Below are 19,606 nucleotides of genomic sequence, written 5' to 3' on the forward strand. Positions count from 1 at the left end.
GAACAGATCAATCATAAATATGCAAAAGTGATCTGAAGACAGAATTAATATTCCACGTTTCGGCTTAAACTAGTCATGTGATTTCCAATAAGTGGGAAACATTCACACCAATTTTTATAAGAAAGTTCAATGTGAACATATAGTACAGAACACTACCTTTGTTTGGGAATTTATTTATTTAATATGACAATTTCAATTGTCTTTAGGGATTCTTGATATTGAACGCTCATCTTTATTAATGATGAGCTACCCATTTTCTGACTGAGGAAACGGAAAGTTGTCACTGCCTAACAACAATACTCAAAACAGACTGTATGAAAGGAAAAGGTATATCTGTGTGCATACACATGCATACACATACCTACACATGTACACACGTGTGTACATATCTGCATACACATACACGCAAAACCGTGTGCACGTGCACACATGCATGCACATGTACACGTGTGTATACATACATGTGTGCACATACATGCATACACATATACACACATACACGTACAGACATATAGACATATACACACGTACACATGCACACACATGCATATACACGTGTACATGGACACGCGTACATGCACATACACACGCATACACACATGCACACACATGCATGTGTACATGCATATGTAAGTATCATCTCAGGTACGTGGATTCAAAATTCTGATGCAAACAAGAATAATCACAAAACAGGGTAGGGTGTCAACAAGTGAGAATTGAGATGGATGTTCTGGAATGTTCCAGAGACAATATAGGGGAGGGCCACACATCACATAAACATCTTACCCATTTTAAACGTGACCATTCCTACCAACACCAGCCTGGATTAAGATGATTTCATTTACACAAGGAACAGAAAATATAATACTTGTTCTAATGAGATTCTCTAATCATTAGATTATTTTCACAATTATAAGTAATCACTAAATAACTTCCTCTCAAGGGTCTAAAAATAAAAATAAGATAACAAAAGAAAGTTACAGTCCTGACAGGTTTATCATGCAAATCACAGCTGTGAAAATAAAGCATGTTTTTGAGACTGTGCCCTCCTCAAATATCCTTCACGGAATTTTGTACCAGTAATGGCTGGTAATTAATTGGTACACCAGGTGGAAAAGTGTATCATTTGGGGTATATGAAGTAAACATGTAAAGAGAAATGACCACACACACCTGAAACCAGGTCTCATTTCACAACTGCTTCCTACCTTAGATTTGCTTAATTTACCTCATGAGGTGCCTCGAGGAGAGAAAGCAGAGCTGGGATCTGCCCCGAGGCCGCTTCGGGAAGAGCTGGGTGGGCACCAAGCCCCTCAGACCCAGGGCTGAGCTGCGTGGCTATGACCCCATCACTGCGGCTCCCCAGGCGTGTGTCCCTGTGTGTCACGCAAACCCCTGCCACACAGGTGACACACGCCACACGCCTGACACAGGCTCAGCACACAGGGAGCGATCAGTAAGTGGTGACTAGAGAGAAGCGACGGCCTTCAGCGTGGACGGAGAAAACAGGCCACAGAGTCACAGAGGAAATGCCACAGATCCACAGACGGAGAAAGCACCACAGACGCATGGACGGAGGAAACAGGCCACAGACGCACGGAGGGAGGAAAAGCGCCACAGACGCACGCATGGAGAAGACGCACAGACGCACAGATGAAAGAAACGCCACTGAGGCACGGACGGAAGAAACGCCGCTGACGCACGACGGAAGAAACGCCGCTGACGCACGACGGAAGAAACGCCGCTGACGCATGGAGGGAGGCACCACAGAGACACGCCCCCGGAGAAAACAGGCCACAGACGCACGGAGGGAGGAAACGCGCCACTGAGGCACGCACGGAGAAAACAGGCCACAGGCGCAGGAACGGAGGAAACCACAGACCCACGGACAGAGGAAACAGGGCAGAGAGGCGCACGCGCCAGTGTGGAACATCAGATGGGAACCTCCCGGCCCCACTCCCACTAGGGACTCCCCACCCCAGAGCACTCAGGATGGCTGTGGAACTCCTGCCACCCACCCCGGGGGTGAAGCTGGGTAGCCAGAGATGAGCAGGTTCACGTCCATCAAATGTGGATGCAATCCCTGTAATAACTGGAGGTCACCATTAAACAGAAGGGCACTTCACTTGGAATAAAAGCACTCTGCATAAAAGAACTAAAGATTGGCTGGAGACTGCTTAGAAACCGTCACAATCATTCTTGTTAGTGACAGTGAAGCTTCAAGAGTGGTCACTTTTCCTGTAGAAACGCCACAGAAGTGATTCCTGGAACTCATTTAGAATATTTCTTTCCCAGAAACCACACAACCAAGAATTTAACAGTGCCGTCTCTTGACCAGAAAGATTAAGATTTCAGATGAAACTAAACCCTGTCCAGCCTCCTGATTCTAGAAGATGCTATACAGAAAACCTAACTCAAAGGGGTTGCATTTCTTTTGTCGTCCATGACACATATAAAAAAAAATTTTTAACATACAAAAAATTTAGGAATTATACAGTGAATACCCATGTATCTACCCCCTGGATCACAGATTAGATTTAAATGTAAAGTTCTAAAGGTTCCCAGCTAAGGAAATGTGCAGTGTAAGCGTCTACCTGGTTAGAACCAAGGGGAATGGAATGAGCTTTCCCCAGCCTTGCTGCTCAGCTGGGAGGGGCTGCCACAGCTCAGCCACCCCACCCCAGAGCACCCAGGATGGCTGTGGAGTTCCTGCCACTCACCCCAGAGGTGAGGCTGGATCCCCAATCGTGGTGTTAAGAATGAGCCAGCCTTTAGAGGCCACGTGGTCTATACTTGAATAGAAAATGTTTCAGGAAACCAAAGATTCCAATGCCTGCGCTGAATTCCTAACCATTTGAAACCCAGGCTCCTCATCTATACACGAAGAACAACGCTCTCTCCTGGGAAAGCATTTCAGAAGGATAGAAAAGGATCCACATGAGAGCAGCTGAAAACTACAAGGCACCCTGCAATTATAAGATTTTTTCTATATCTTTGTTTCAAGGAATGTCAGCATTCTAAATATTGTACTTCATTCCACATCACCTTTCAGGAGCAAATCATAACGATCAAAACTATCAGCAGAATCCCTACGAGCTCAGTCGCCGCGTGCTGCTTCTCCCTGCATGAGAAGTCCTGCAGAAAGATGGGACCATCCAAGAATGGCTCCCTGCCATCATGTGCCCATACTCCTTCCCCAGGGAGCTATTCCTGTACTCATGGGGCATGGGAAACCTGTAATACGCCACCAGAAAGTCCTTGTTTGACTTACACACTTCCCAGAAGGGCTGATTTTATCCAGAATCCTAACTGTGTCAAACACTAAACCTAAGAAACCATCAAGAAACCAAGGAAATGTAAGGCCATGTCCTGCCCCGGGTGCATGGCTACTAGGGGAGAAATAGAAAAGGAGACATGAAAAGAAACTTTTAAGATATTCAGACCATCACTGGATGATTCCAGGAACCCATTACAGATCATTGCTGTTCCTAATAACAAGAAAGAAATTCTAAAATTCCAACAGGCATGGTGAGTCCCTCACTTGTAAGAAATCAAAATAATAATCCATCATTATCTTCAGAAGGACAAAAGAAAAATTCTACTTCCTTTTCATATTAATTTGTGTACAAGTAACTAGGTGAGAAAATCTTAATGTCTGGACTGTGATATCAATAGCAAAATGACCCCAAGCACCCCAATTAAAAGATATAGACGGGCTGAGTGGATTTAAAACAAGAAAAACCAACTTACATGCTGCCTACAAAAAACTGACTTCAGCCATAAAGACACACATAGACTAAATGTGAAAGGATGGAAAAACATGTTCCACATTAATGGAAATCAAAAGTGGGCAAGAGTAGCTATATTTATTTAAGACCAATCACAGTTTAAGTCAAAAACTGTAAAAAGGAGACAAAAAGGTAATTATATAATAAAGAGATCAACATAGCAAGAGGATATAACAATTACAAGTATATGTGCACCCAACAACACAACACCCAGATATATAAAGCAAATATTAGTAGATCTAAATAGAGAGAGAGGTCGGGCGCAGTGCCTCACACCTGTAATCTCAGCACTTTGGGGGGTGGAGGCAGGTGGATCACCTGAGGTCAGGAGTTCAAGACCAGCCTGGCCAACATGGTGAAACCCTGTCTCTACTAAATACAAAAAATTAGCCCAGCATGGTGGCACATGCCTGTAATCCCAGCTACTTGGGAGGCTGAGGCAGGAGAATCACTTGAACTCGGGAGGTGGAGGATGCAATGAGTCGAGATTGCACCTCTGCACCCCAGCCTAGGCAACAAGAGCAAAACTCCGTCTCAAATAAATTTTTATATATATATATTTATAGAGAGACAGAGACAGAGAGACACCAACACAACAATAGTAGGGGCTTCAAAATCCCACTGTCAGCACTGGAGATCATCTAGACAGAAAATAACAACAAAATATCAAATTTAAAGTACAGTGTAGACCAAATGGACCTAACAGACATTTACAGAACATTTCATCCAACAGATACAAAATGCACATTCTTCTCCTCAGCACATGGAACATTCTCTAGAATCAACCACATGCTAGGCTACAAAAGAAGTCTCAATACATTTTTTTAAAATTGAAATAACATCTAGGATATTCTCAGACTGTAACAGAATAAAGCTGTAAATCAACAACAAGGAAGAGACACTTCTCAAAAGAAGACATTTATGCAGCCAACAGACACAGCTCATCATCACTCGCCGTCAGAGAAATGCAAATCAAAACCACAATAAGATACCATCTCACACCAGTTAGAATGGCAATCATTAAAAAGTCAGGAAACAATAGGTGCTGGAGAGGATGTGAAGAAATAGGAACACTTTTACATTGTTGTGGGACTGTAAACAAGTTCAACCATTGTGGAAAACAGTATGGTGATTCCTCAAGGATCTAGAACTAGGAATACCATTTGACCCAGCCATCCCATTACTGGGTATATACCCAAAGGATTATAAATCATGCTGCTATAAAGACACATGCACACGTATGTTTATTGCGGCACTACTCACAATAGCAAAGACTTGGAACCAACCCAAATGTCCATCAATGACAGACGGGATTAAGAAAATGTGGCAGATAACAACCATGGCATACTATGCAGCCATAAAAAAGGATGAGTTTATGTCCTTTGTAGGGACATGGATGCAGCTGAAAACCATCATTCTCAGCAAACTATCGCAAGGACAGAAAACCAAACACCACATGTTCTCACTCATAGGTGGGAACTGAACAATGAGATCACTTGGACACAGGAAGGGGAACATCACACACCGGGGCCTGTTGTGGGGTGAGGGTAGGGGGGAGGGATAGCATTAGGAGATATACCTAATGTAAATGATGAGTTAATAGGTGCAGCATACCAACTTGGCACATGTATACATATGTAACAAACCTGCACATTGTGCACATGTACCCCAGAATATAAAGTTTAATAAATAAAAAAAACAACAACAAGGAGAACTTTCAAAACTGTATAAATACATAGAAATTAAACAATATGCCCTTGAATAGCCAATGGGTCAATGAAGAAATTAAGAAAGAAATTTAAAAATTTCTTGAAACAAATGAAAACCAAAACACAACATATCAGAGCCTATGGTATACAGCAAAAGCAGTATTAAGAGAAAAGTTTATAGCAATGAACTCCTATGTTTAAAAAATAGATTTAAAATAAACAACCTAACAACGAACTGCAATGAACTAGAAGAGTAAGAACAAATCAAATCCAAAAGTGCTAGAAGAAAAGAAATAACAAAGATCAAAGAGGAACTAAGTAAAATTGAAACTAACAAATATAAAAGATGAAGAAAAAATGTTGTTTTTTTTGAAAAGATAAATAAAATAGACAAACCATTAGCTACAATAAGAAAAAAAAAAGAAATCCCAAATAAATAAAATTAGAAACAGAAAAGAATTACAGTTGATACCACAGAAATACAAGGGATCGTTAGAGACTATTTTGAACAATTGTATGTCAACAGATTGGAAAACCTAGAGGAAATGGAAAAATTCCTGGACATGTACAACCTACCAAGATGGAACCAAGAAGAAACGGAAATCCTAAACAGACCAATAATGAGTAACATGTATGACTAAGTAATGATAAAAAGTCTCCCAACAAAGAAAACCCCAGGAGTAGGTGGCTTCACAGCTGAATTCTACAAATTTTTATTTCAATTCTTCTCAAACTATTCCAAAAATATTGAAGAGGAGGGAATTCTGCCAAGTTCATTCTTCAAGGCCAGCATTACCCTGATACCAAAATAAGACAAAGACACAATAAAAAGAGAAAACTATAGGTAAATATCCCTGATGAACACAGATGCAAAAATCCTCAACAAAATACTAACAAATTGAATCCAACAGCAAATCAAAAAGATTATACACCATGATCAAGTGGGATTTATCCCAGGATGCAAGGATGGCTCAACAAACACAAATCAATAAACACGCTACATCACATCAACAGAATTAAGGACAAAAACCATAATATCATTTCGATAGACACAGAAAAAGCATTTAATACAATTCAATGCTGCTTCATGATAAAAAGTCTCAACAAATTAGGCACTGAAGGAAACATACCTCAACACAATAAAGGCCATATGTGACAAACCCACAGCTAACATAATGGTGAATGGGGAAACACTAAGAGCTTTTTCTCTGAGATCTGTAACAAGACAAGGATGCCCACTTGTGCCACTCCTATTCAACACAGCACCGAATGTCCTAGTCAAGAGCAGTCAGGCAAGAGAAAGAAATCAAGGGCACCCAAAGTGGAAAGGAGGAACTCTAATTGTCTGTTTTCAGACAATATGCTCTTATATATTTAAAAAAAAAAAAGACTCCAGCAAAAATATCTTTGAACTGATAAATTCAATAAAGTTACATAATACAAAATCAACATATAAAAATCAGTAGCATTTCTATAGACCAACAATGAGTCAGTGGAAAAAGAAATCAAGAAAGCTATCCCATTTAGCTACAAAAACATAAAATAAAAATAAAAATAAAAATACCTTAGAAGAAATCTAACCAAGAGGGTTAAAGATCTCTATGAGGAAAATTATATTCTACCGTCTGAAGGTAGAACAGTGGATTCTAGAGACAGGAAAGGGTGGCCGGAAGGGAGAAAGGGAGAGGTTGGCTAATGGATACAAAATTACATCTAGATAGTAAAAGTAAGATTTAGTGTGCTATAGCCTTGTAGGGTGACTATGGTTTACAATTTATTGTATATTTTCAAGCAGCTAGAAGAGAGGATTTTAAATATTCCCAGTATTAAGAAATGACAAATGTTTGAGATGATGGACATGCTAATTACCCTGAGTTGCTAATTACACATGATAAACATGTATTGAAATATCACACTGTATCCCATGGATATGTACTATAATGTGTCCATTAAAAATAATAATTGTTAAAAACCCAAGGGCTATTTCTCATTTGTCCTATGTCAATGTTGTGGTCCATTGGTGGAGACCTAGCCATTTGCAAATAAGACTATAGTCCCTTGAGCTGAAAGCAAATGAATCGTCACAAAAACTACCACTGGCACCAAGTCTTCTTTCCAGAATTTCCTGCCCACAGCACTGCCACAGTCACTGTGGGCAGGAAAGACACACTAGCAACCAAGTTTCAACTCCAGCACAGTTGATGCTTTTATTTCTCTGGTTTGGAATAGGTGTGTTCATAACTTACATTACTCCAACTGTCCCCTTGCTTAAATAGCTCCTTAAGGATGACTTCCTGTTACTAAATTCCAACAGCTTCCAAGCACCCATTATATTCTCCAAAGTAAATAAAAAGAGAAAATGTGTTGAAAGCCTGATAATGTTCACTTAAGAATCCAGCATGATGTACCGCTTGAAATGGCCACTCCACCTTGTTCCTTTACATTTCTTTTAAAGTAGTCCCAGTTATTATACATAATTGAAGCCATAATTTCTGCAATACCATTAGGTCCACAAAGGGTGGGGCCAGGGAACTTCAAAGTCTGTCTCTGATTTTTTTTTAAAAAAGGAAAGCTTATAAGAGTAGGTAATGAAAATAAACATTCACACAACTCGGAACAGGGGATTGTGAAACATAAAGCCCCAGCCTGGCACAGGTGTCCAGCCAGTGAGGGTGGGGACACAGACTCATACGGTCCCCACAATCCCCCAGAAGTGCCACAGACAGGTGGGTGGCCTGAGATGCAGCCAGGCTCCGAATTCCAGGAGCTGTCTAGCTCATGTGCACCCCACATGGTCCACAGTGCACGAGGATGCCCCACATCACCAGTCCCTGTGCAGAGCACAAGAATGCCCCATGTCACGAGCCCCCGCTGCAGAGCATAGCCCGAAGGTGCCAGCCCAGCCTCCTACACACACTGGCCACCAAGGCACTGCCCTCCAGGAAGGAGGAGCCCAGAGGTCGTGGCAGGGTGAGGTTCTGCTCTTCATCATCCCCGAGCAGAGGGTAAAGTTCCAGCAGACATTTGGGGAGCCTCTACAGGTAGCTGTGGGACTCTGAGTGGAGGTTCAAAGATGTCCCCAGATATGCCAAACTCAAACCTAAAACAGGCCATTCTTCCAGATATGCCCAGACTGGAACCTATATAGGCCATCCTTCCTAGCTTTCCTCTGGAAAAGCAGGCTTAAAAGAGTATCGACTAAAAGGGGCCACCAGGAAGACAGAAGTCCTATCTTTAAAAAAAGAAAGAATTTTTTTAAAAAAGAGGTACTGAGGCTCTGACCCATCTGAGCACAGAGTACGTGCTTGGCAGCATCTGTCAGAGCAGAGCAAGCACACACATGCTCTCCATACCCTGTGCTCCCAGCACCTGTGTTCCCCGCACCCATGCTCCCCATACCCGTGCTCCCCACACCTGTGCTCTGGGCACCTGTGCTCCTCACACCCGTGCTCTGGGCACCCATGCTCCCCACGCCCATGCTCCCAGCACCCATGCTCCCCACACCCATGCTCCCCACACCTGTGCTCCGGGCACCTGTGCTCCCCGCACTCGTCCTCCCCACGCCCATGCTCCCCACCCCCATGCTCCCCACACCCGTGCTCCCCGCACCCGTCCTCCCCACGCCCATGCTCCCCGCACCCATGCTCCCCACACCTGTCTGTGCTCTCCGCACCCATCCTCCCCACGTCCGTTCTCCCCACACCTATCTGTGCTCCCCATGCCTATGCTCCCTGCACTTGTGCTCCCCACACTGTGCTCCGTGTGCCCATGTCTGCTCCTCGAGCTCTGTTCCACTGATTTCCTCTGTACGTCCCTCTTGATAGTCACTGTCACCTCGAATCACCTGGCTAAATGGAGGCAAAGAAAAAGTCTAGAGTAGCACGTTGGAGGACAGAGTGGAAGTGGCTATTTACCAAACAGGGCTATGAGATGAGTGCATCTGATCCCCATTAATCCTGACGGTCAGTTGATTAGCCCTGTTCAACAGCTGGGGACACTGAAGTGTGGAGGGACGGGCTTGCTTACCCCGGATGATGCTGACAGTGTGGGCCCAGCCCAGTCCCACAGCCACCAGGAAGAGGCTCCTCACTGGGCAGGCGCCGAGGTGCAGCCCAGAGAGTGGTTGGGACCCTGGCACAGACTCCTCAGGAAAGAAACAGAGAAAGGCCCACAGAGACTCAAGCAGCACAGAAGAAGGTCACCCACAAGTTAAAAATAGATGTTTGTGCTTTACCGTCCCAGCATGCTAAAAATCCAAACTGCTCACACGTACAGCCTGACGTGAGCCCGGCCTCCTGCAGCACTGGGCTAAGCGAGAGATGCACCTGCCCCTCTCCCGACAATAGCAGGCTCGGCAGCTATTCTTCAATGTACTTGACACCCTTCCATGAGGATTAAGCTACACTCTGTCGACACTGGGTAAGTTTAATCCCAACACAGCTAACCGTGTCGATCTGCAGTGAACAACAACTTACTTTGGATGATTCTGTCACTGACAAAGACCCTGAATCTCCCAGCAAAGCTTAGTGACACGACTTACCTTTCTCTTTTCATTTCAGGTACACTGGCCCATACGGTTTAATTTACCTGCTGATAATGCCTTGGAAAGACCACCAGGGGGCCCCACACCATCTTCAGCTTTAGAGGGATGTGAATTTCCCTTTGATGAGAAAGGTGTTTTTTTTTTTTTTTTTTTTTTTTTTATTTTTTTTAGTAGAGACGGGGTTTCACCGTGTTAGCCAGGATGGTCTCCATCTCCTGACCTCGTGATCCACCCGTCTCGGCCTCCCAAAGTGCTGGGATTACAGGCTTGAGCCACCGCGCCCGGTGATGGGGAAATAAAACAAGGATCCAAAACAGATGCCTGTGTGTTTCCTGGGAGTGATAAAGTCAGGAACTGCCGCTCTGGGTCAGGCAAGGGAGTAACAGAGACAATGGCACCAACTCCTAAGACAGAGGACCTGACGCATGGTGCAACCACCGCCTGTGGCCCAGGAAATTCCAGGGAATGCAGAGCTCAGTTGCATGGTACAGCCACCGTCTGCGACCACAGAAATTCTAGGAATACAGACCCTCAGTCACATGGTACAGCCATCATCTATGGCCACGGAAATTCCAGGAATGCAGACCCTCAATCACATGGTACAGCCACCATCTATGGCCACAGAAATTCCGGGGAATGCAGACCCTCAGTCACATGGTACAGCCACCATCTATGGCCATGGAAATTCCAGGGAACACAGACCCTCAGTCACATGGTACAGCCACCACCTATGGCCATGGAAATTCCAGAGAATGCAGACCCTCAGTCACACGGTACAGCCACCACCTATGGTCACAGAAATTCTGGGGAACACAGACTCCAGTCGCACGGTGCAGTCACCACCTGCAGGCACAGAAATTCCGGGGAATGCAGACCCCAGTCACATGGTACAGCCACCATCTATGGCCACGGAAATTCCAGGGAACGCAGACCCTCAGTCACATGGTACAGCCACCATCTATGGCCACGGAAATTCCAGGGAACGCAGACCCTCAGTCACATGGTACAGCCACCATCTATGGCCATGGAAATTCCAGGGAACATAGACACCAGTTGCATGGTGCAGCCACCACCTGCGGCCACAGAAATTCTGGGGAACGCAGACTCCAGTCACATGGTGCCGCCACCACCTGTGGCCATGGAAATTCTGGGGAATGCAGGCCCCAGTCTCTAAAGTGTTATTTGTTTTATGAATTTCACTGCAGTGAATGCAGAAGAGTTTCTCTCTGTGCAGAGCTCAGTATCCAGAAAGGAAGTCGGCCCCAGGAATGCCTTCCTCTTCTTCAGAGCTCAGGGCCCAGGGCTGACGCTCTTGGGAGGGGTCCTTGTTCGGCAACTGTGCATGTGGAGGGTCCCCCAACACTCACTGTGCACCTCCTAGGAGCGGAGGCTATGACAGGGACCCAGAGACCAAGCTCTGCTCAGACAACAGTGAGCTGATGGCCTTCCACTCTAAGTTCAACAGGGACCCAGGGACGAAGCTCTGCTCAGACAACAGTGAGCTGATGGCCTTCCACTCTAAGTTCCAACTGCACGGAATGTGTATTCCATGAATGCTTGTTAAATGAATGATTCATATAAGGTCATCTGTGCTGACCTTTGCTGGTCTGCTGACTGTGGGCTTCAGAGCATAGACCTCATTCTTGGAGCAGCCAGCTCTTCCCAGAGCGATGGCCACTGGAGGACAAAGGCCAGGGCTTCTGTCCTGCAGCAATGCGCTCAGGACCCTGCGCTGGGCACGCTGGGGGCCTCTCCAGCAGCCCTGACCTTGCAATACCAGTGAACCCCAGGGGAGTCCCAAGTGCTCAAAATCAAGTAAATGTCCATTGTGATTTAACATATCAGTTTTAGAAGAAAGGGCAGATTGCCACCTCCCTCCTCAAACTAGGGACTATAAATCGATCCACCACCCTATCTGAGGCTCTGCCTTAAATCCTGCTAAAACTACCAGCCACTCAAATTTACATTAGCATTAAGGGGAAAAAAAACTAAACCAAACACCTGTAAGAAATGGTCAAGTAACCCGTGATACATCAACCCAGAGATTAAACATTATAACAATGAAGTAGCAAGATATTAAAAGAATATAAACTCTATGTACATCATGGCTCAAGGTTCTAAAATTACACAGAGACAAAGACTGGAATGGAAGGGGGATGTGTTTACAGATACATTTTTTATTTTTTAATTTTTAATATTACTTCTCTAATGTAATGACTAACCAGATAATTCAGCAAAAAAAAAAAAAAAAAATCAATTATGCCTACAGATAAATATGTAAAGAATCCTTCTCTCTGATGCCAATGGAATTAGTTTGGGTCTGACCCACAGTCTTCAATCTTTTAATTAAGACACAAAAACCATCTTTCAAGCCATTAGAAAAAAAAAAAAAGATGTAAAACCAGGAGCCCAGAAGAAAAGGACTCACTGTGTATCATAGCGTCTCTCCACGCCTCTCCGCCCCGGACAGTGCTCCCTCTTTCCCCATTTTCATACCTACTGCACAAAACACTTAGTAAAGAACTATCTCAATTCATGAGTCGCACAGCACAAAGGGCCGGTGTCGCTGCCAAACATACCCTGCAGCCCCAAAGCGAAGCGGCAACCCCCAGTGAAGGAAGAATAAGAGGCTGCTGGTTGTAATTTTAAATCTCACAACTCACTGTCTTAGCACTTTCCTGCTTTGTTGGTTTCAAGGGCTTATTAAAATTAACCCCCCTACTGGATACTGAAGAAAGAAAGCAGGACAGTTGTGCAGGCTCTGAAGAGGCAGAGCCCTCGTTCCGCGGCCACCGCTGTCTTTCTACCCACAGCAGCCGGGTTTACCAATTAGTCTCCCTTAAAGGGCACTGTTTATGCTCATCGCGAACAAATGGATGCAATTGCTTCTTTTGAGATGTAGCAAGTTTTGGGCCCTCAGCAGAAAAAAAAAAAAACAGGGCCCTGGCACAACAGTCATAACCTCTGCGTGGCACACACACAGAAGGAAAATTAAAGCCCTGGAGGCGGAGGCATTCGGAAAGGGAAGGTGGAAGCAGGAAGGACGCCCACGGGATAGAGTGGTCAGAAACCGACCACGTCACCAAAGGGTGCCTTAGACGTTCCAGAGGACAAAATGCCCCTTTCCAGGGTAAACACCCATTTGCCAAACTCAGCCAGTGACGGCAAGCAGGAGTTTGCTTTTTTTTTTTTAAGGCATCTGAGTAACGATGAGAAGAGCAAGAAATGAGCTTAATAATGGGACTGACGGGGCCCTGGGCTGGTGACTCAGCTGATGTGCACAGCATCAAAACCCAGGTTCCTCAATGCGCTCCCTCTGCAGTTCAGGACAGCACTACAACTCACCCCATAAATCACTGCTTAAAAAATGAGTTCTAAAAAAAGAGACGACCCATTTGAAAGCAGCTGGAGGAGGAAGACAGAGAGTGACTCACAGAATCCAACCGCTTGTAGCCTCAGAACCATAACAAGAATATGAAACTAGCAGGTCCAGTGTGAGGCAGAACAGAGACGCCGTCACGGCTCTCAGGAGGCTGAGCGGGAAGCACGTAGCTCAGGCCTCGCAACGCCCTAAGGGCGCCTGGAGCAGCCCACAGGCCTGTGTCCTTCGTGTGGGTTCACCTTCCTAGTTTGCTGGGTAAATTCAATGTACAGCATTTATTCGCCAAGAAAAGAACATTCAAATCAAACTACTGTCATAACTCTGAAGGACTCTTAACACTCCAGTCCACACGTTCAAAAGCCCATAAATATCAGTGCTGCCACTGCGCAGGTAACAATGTTTTGGATGCATCATGCATGTAACCAGTAACGATGTTTTCATGTTTTCCATAGCCATCTCATTCCGGATACTTAAATATCTGTGACGACTTGATACTTAGTTATCTGTGACTTTCAGATAGATTTAACAAGGCTACCTGTCCAAGAAGGCCTCACCCTCCTGAACCCACTGACGCTCCCGCCCTCCTCCCAGTTACAACAAACTGTCTCTGAGGCTCAATGAGGCTCGGCTTTTGCACATTTGTTTTTCAGAGTAAACTATTTCTTTTCAACGAAAACAATGTGTACAGAGTCCTCAGGGCCTCCTCTTAGGCTCTGAAAGGCAGCCCTCAGGTCAGCTCTTACACAAGTGTGTCTTCCTCACTGTGCAGGGTCGAACCTCCAAGAAATGCACAGGGCTGGGGGACGCAGGGGACAGAACTCCATTCGAAAGCCACACATCTGTGACCTTGTGCCAAGTGCCCTGAAAAAGCCACCCCCAAAACCTACAAACTCCCCACTGGGCCATCGTTTTAGGGTCCCCTCTTTGGCGACAGCAACGTGCAGGCTATGTGAAGACCACGTCTCTGCACTTGACACATATTCATATGTGCTAATAGTAACACACACAGCCGGGTGTGGCGGCTCAAGCCTGTAATCCCAGCACTTTGGGAGGCCGAGGCAGGGGGATCACCTGAGGTCAGGAGTTGGAGACCAGCCTGGCCAACATGGTGAAACCCGTCTCTACTAAAAATACAAAACATTAGCTGGACGTGGTGGTGGGCACCTGTAGTCTCAGCTACTTGAGAGGCTGAGGCAGGAGAATCACTTGAACCCGGGAGGCAGAGGTTGCAGTTAGCCGAGATTGCGCCACTGTACTCCAGCCTGGGCAACAAGAGTGAAACTTTGTCTCAAAAAAAAAAAAAAATATATATATATATATATATATATAAACACACACACACAGGTCCCTCAACCAACGCAGGGAGACCCGGCACGTGTGCGAGCCTTCACCCCCCTCCGTGAGCAGGTTCTCCCCTGCTGACAAAACATTAGGCTGCACCGCTGGGGAGCAGAACTGATCACTGAAGGAATCGGCTACATTAATTAGCAGAGCATGGAGGATGGAGTCAGTGGGCATGGAACACACTGACAATGACCAAAGCCACAGAGTGCAAAGCATGGCACCTGTTTTTCAAAACTTCTCTTCCACCAAAAACCAACAATTTTTGCAGGCTATATCACGAGTTCTATAGTTAAAAATAATTCAGCGCCTCCTAAACAAATGGGAAAAAACGCTTTCTGAAGCATACACTGCCCAAAAAGATCAGTGACCAGTCAACAGAGAAACTTTCTTCCTAATTGGAATCAACAGCTAAATGTAATCTTTTTAAAAATAATAATAATAATAATAAGACATGAAGCCAGGCACAGTGACTCATGCCTGTAATTCCAGCACTTTGGGAGGTCGAGGCAGGCAGATCACCTGAGGTAAAGAGTTCAAGACCAATCTGGCCAACATGGTGAAACCTCACCTCTACAAAGGTACAAAAATTAGCCAGGTATTGTGGCGGGCACCTGTAATCCCAGCTACTCAGGAGGCTGAGGCACGAGAACCACTTGAACTCAGGAGGTGGAGGTTGCAGTGAGTTGAGCTCACACCACTGCACTCCAGCCTGGGAGACAGAGTGAGACCCTATCTCAAAAAATAAAAAATAAATAAGACATGAGTTTGTCTTTATGGGGAAGTTTTCTGTTTCCACTCCAATTTGGCAATTCCACGTAAAGTATCAGTTGTTAATGAAATTATTTTTAGGCCCTTTAAAGCCACAAAAAATACCCAATTATGAAGGGCAAAAATGTAGGGAAGAGAAGGCAGAAGAAAATATTCTGGGGAAAGGAGTATGAGAAAGCAGCTGCCACAGCCCTCCCATTCCTTGACCCTCCCCAGAATGGAGCTCCAGATCACCTGGAGGCCTCCCCACCCGCAGGGCCTCCTCCCAGCTGTGGGGCCTCCTCACCCGCAGGGCCTCCTCCCAGCTGCGGGGCCTCCGCACCCTCACAGCCTCCCCACCCATGGGGCCTCCTCACCCACAGGGCCTCCTCCCAGCTGTGGGGCCTCCGCACCCTCACAGCCTCCCCACCCATGGGGCCTCCCCATCCTCATGGCCTCCTCACCCGCAGGGCCTCCTCCCAGCTGTGGGGCCTCCGCACCCTCACAGCCTCCCCACCCATGGGGCCTCCCCATCCTCATGGCCTCCTCACCCGCAGGGCCTCCTCCCAGCTGTGGGGCCTCCGCACCCTCACAGCCTCTCCACTCATGGGGCCTTTCCACCAGCCTAGCCTCCCGCCCTCATGGCCTCCCCACCCATGGGGCCTCCTCACCCACAGGGCCTCCTCACCTGTGGAGCCTCTGTACCCTCACAGCAGGGCCTCTCCACCCATGGGGCCTCTCCACTAGCAAAGCCTTCCCCGCATGTGGCCTCCCCACCCACACAACCTCCTCACCCGAGGGGCCTCCACACCCTCATGGCCTCTCCACCCGCAGTGTCCCCACCTGCACAGCCTCCCGACCCGTGTGGCCTCCTTACCTGTGTGGCCTCCTCCCTGGCTCACACGCAGACCCAAGTATGTGAGGAGATGACCCCTCTCACCCTACACCCCGAATGTATCCCCACACGGATTTGAGGCTGTCAGCTCCCACGAGCGCTGCCCAGCCCTTCTCCCCACAGAGAGCCCTTGTGTTTTGCTGGCCACGTGCTCTGTGGTGTGAGCTGGCCTCGCCTTCCTCTGCAAGGGGCATCAGGTGGCACGGGGCAGGGACAGGCAGTGGAAGAAGGATGGAGCCCTCGGCCCCGCAGCAAGAAGTGCGCCTACAACTCCACAAAGCGGAACAGCAGCAGGTGCATGTAACGGCAGCCAGCAGGCGGGCGCAGCAGAACCAGACCAGGGTCTCGAAACCTAGACAACATATGACCCACGCAGGCTGGCAGCCCACGCAGGAACCTCAGGGGAATGCTCTACTCCTTCTTTCAGTCTACGTTACGTGCTTAAAATGGAACTTTTTCCATCCTCCTCTGTAGGAAATGAGCACTGGAAATTCCACATATGTTTCTATAATATTTTCTGATATTTTAATAAAATGATGACAACTAACTTAAAGAATTCTCTCCACTTGAATTTTGATTGAAGATGGGAACTAATTCAGCATTAACAGCTGTTTTCAGCTTTCACTCTGAAAGCAGATATGTTGAGGAATTTTGGAAGTCCAATAACATAAAGAAACACAGATTTCTGATCCTTCAATTCTTGGGTTTCTATTAAGCAATACTGGAAAACAAGTTGATTCATCTAATTTAAGCCCGTAAAACTGTTTTATGTGGTTATGAGACAGAGAATTCCAAATGACCTTACAACACTACCCCCATAAACTCAACCTGGGCAAACCCACACTTCACAGCAAAGTCAAAGACCATCCAGCGAACAGATGAGACAGTGGGGCCAGCACAGGCCGGAGACGCAGGGAGGCTGAACGGAGCCACGGAGCAACCCTCTCACAATTTCTTCTTAAATGTGTAGCTCAGGTCTCAGTAAGATTCATATAGAAGGAAAAAACATAATTAGGCTTCCTGCATGCAAACACACACACCTCCTTCTCTGCCTGGTCGCTCGATAAGAAACTCATTAAGCCCTTTTTAAAAAACCTGTACAGACGCAAGGTGTTCACGGGGAATTCGGCTGAGCACACCTTCGTCGAAAGTGGCTTTGCCATCGTCTGGGCAGCAAGACGGTATCACTCACCCTTCAAGAGCGACTGACAGGCAAGTGTCATCACCTCGAAAGGCCACGACGCACGACACACCGCACACCCGTTCCCAGCGACATCCCACACTCTAGGAACAAATGTGGGTCCAACTTCTGGGCTGGCAGTGGGTGGGGGACACTCAGACGGGGCTCGCCCTGCACCCCTGAGCTCAGATGGCATGGTTGGGGCACTGACATTTCACATCAGTGTGATGCAGGCAGCACAGAAGTCCCTGTCCTGAGACAGCGCACGGCTGCTGCAGGCAGGGGTGCACCTGGGCCATGACACGAGCCAGGAAACCTACCCAAGGCTGACACAATCAAATGACCAGGATGGGCCTTTTGCAAATGATACTCTCCTTACCCGCCATACGAGCTGTCTGCACAGCACACTCTATTTACCAGTTTACATCCGAACCCTGCACACAGCCTCTCCTGCCTCCTAGCCATGCACTCCTCATCCAAGCCCACAGGCCTGGGAGACTCTGTCCTCCCCGCCACTGTGTCACGTTACAGGACACTGACACACCTCGTGGAACCCCACATCTGAAACTGAAAAACAGGACCATTTCCCATCCCTATAAGTCTGGAAAGGCATTTGGCTGCATACTACGGCCCCTGCTCACTCCCTTCTCTGCCCTGAAAGTGTTAAAAAGGAAAACACAAAGTCAACACCAGCTCCTCCCTGCTGGTGGAAATTGGCACGAATGAATTTACTTTCTGGCTGCCGGCCCTCACAAAACCGTTACCCAAAAAAAGTTCACCATGCTAAACTGCTCCAAATATAAATGTGAGACGCGCCGGCCCACCCCCATCCCACCCCACGTTACAGGAATGGCCTGACCAGGGTGAGCCCGGAGACGGCTAAACACACATCAAACATTTCAGATTTGGGAACTTCAGTGGTTTTGGGAAAAAGACCTGGCAAAGCCCGATCTGAAACTTATGACAGTTGAGCACATGATCTCCGCCATGAAGAGCAAATAAGAGGCGTACACAACCCTCCATGAGACCGCGGTGGCCGATCCGCCGCAAACCCTCCTACGACAGGACCAGGACGGCGAGGCCGGAGCCCAGCCCGGGGGGAGGTGGACGATTCCGCCCAGCCCTCCCCGCGCAGCGCCCGCGAACAATGGGGATGGGATCCCCCGGGCCGCGCCAGAGATCCAACCCGGGGTCCAACGACAAGTTTCGCATTGAAATCAGGCCGGGCGTTCCAGGCCGAACCCGCCAGCGAGGAGGTGGCGCGCACCGCGCGGCTGCACCAAGGACGCCGCGGCTCCAGCGCAGAGCGCACGGGAAGGCCGATCCCGCCGGGCCCGCTGCATCCTGCGTCCCCGCGCGGCGCCCAGGCCCCACAGACACCCCCAGGGCGCGGGGGGATCGCGGCCCTACAAACATCCGCGGTGGGATCGCGGCCCCACAAACATCCCAGGGCGCCGGGGATCGCGGCCCCACAGACACCCCCAGAGCGCGGGGGATACCAGGCCCCACAGACACCCCGAGAGCGCGGAGAATCGCGGCCCCACAAACCTCCCCAGGGCGCGGGGGATCGCGGCCCCACAAACGTCCCCAGGGCGCGGGGTCTGGGGGTCCGGGGGACGCGCACGCTCTGGGCTGGGGTCGCACCTCCCCCTCCGGGCCCGGCCCCCGCCCCGCCGCAGGCCCCGCGCCCCCAGCCCTCCGCGCGCGGCCCTCCCCGGTGACAGCGCGGCCCGGCCCGGGGCGGGGGCCCGGTTACCTTCCGACAGCTCCAGCTCCAGCTCGGCCAGGCGCGCCCGCACCTCCAGGGGCAGCGCCATGCCCTCCAGGCTGCGGTCCGCCATGCTCCGCGGGCGCCGCGCCCCGCACGGCCTCCTCTTTGTTCGCAGGCGGAGGTCTCGGCGGCTCCTCGCGCCCGGCGGAACCGCACCGAGGAGGAGGCGGCGGCGCGGGCGCGGGAGGCGGGCGGCGGGCGCGCAGGGACCTCCCTCCCCTCGGCGCCTCCTCAGCGCGGCCCCGCCA

The 19,606-nt window shown here is 48.1% G+C and overlaps 1 protein-coding gene across 2 annotated transcripts in view; it reads right to left on the minus strand.

Moving 5' to 3' along the window:
- The window catches only part of DIP2C (disco interacting protein 2 homolog C), a 368,414-nt gene extending 348,902 nt beyond the window's left edge, over positions 1–19,512 (minus strand). For both annotated transcript variants that reach the window (XM_025396905.1, XM_025396903.1), the window contains exon 1: positions 19,344–19,512. In XM_025396905.1, coding sequence (XP_025252690.1) covers positions 19,344–19,428 — 85 coding nt within the window. In that variant the 5' untranslated portion in view covers positions 19,429–19,512. The remainder of the gene's footprint in view (positions 1–19,343) is intronic.
- Between the last annotated feature and the right edge of the window lie 94 nt (positions 19,513–19,606).

The sequence above is a fragment of the Theropithecus gelada genome, chromosome 9 (genome assembly GCF_003255815.1).
Source record: "Theropithecus gelada isolate Dixy chromosome 9, Tgel_1.0, whole genome shotgun sequence".
Lineage (NCBI taxonomy): Eukaryota > Metazoa > Chordata > Mammalia > Primates > Cercopithecidae > Theropithecus > Theropithecus gelada.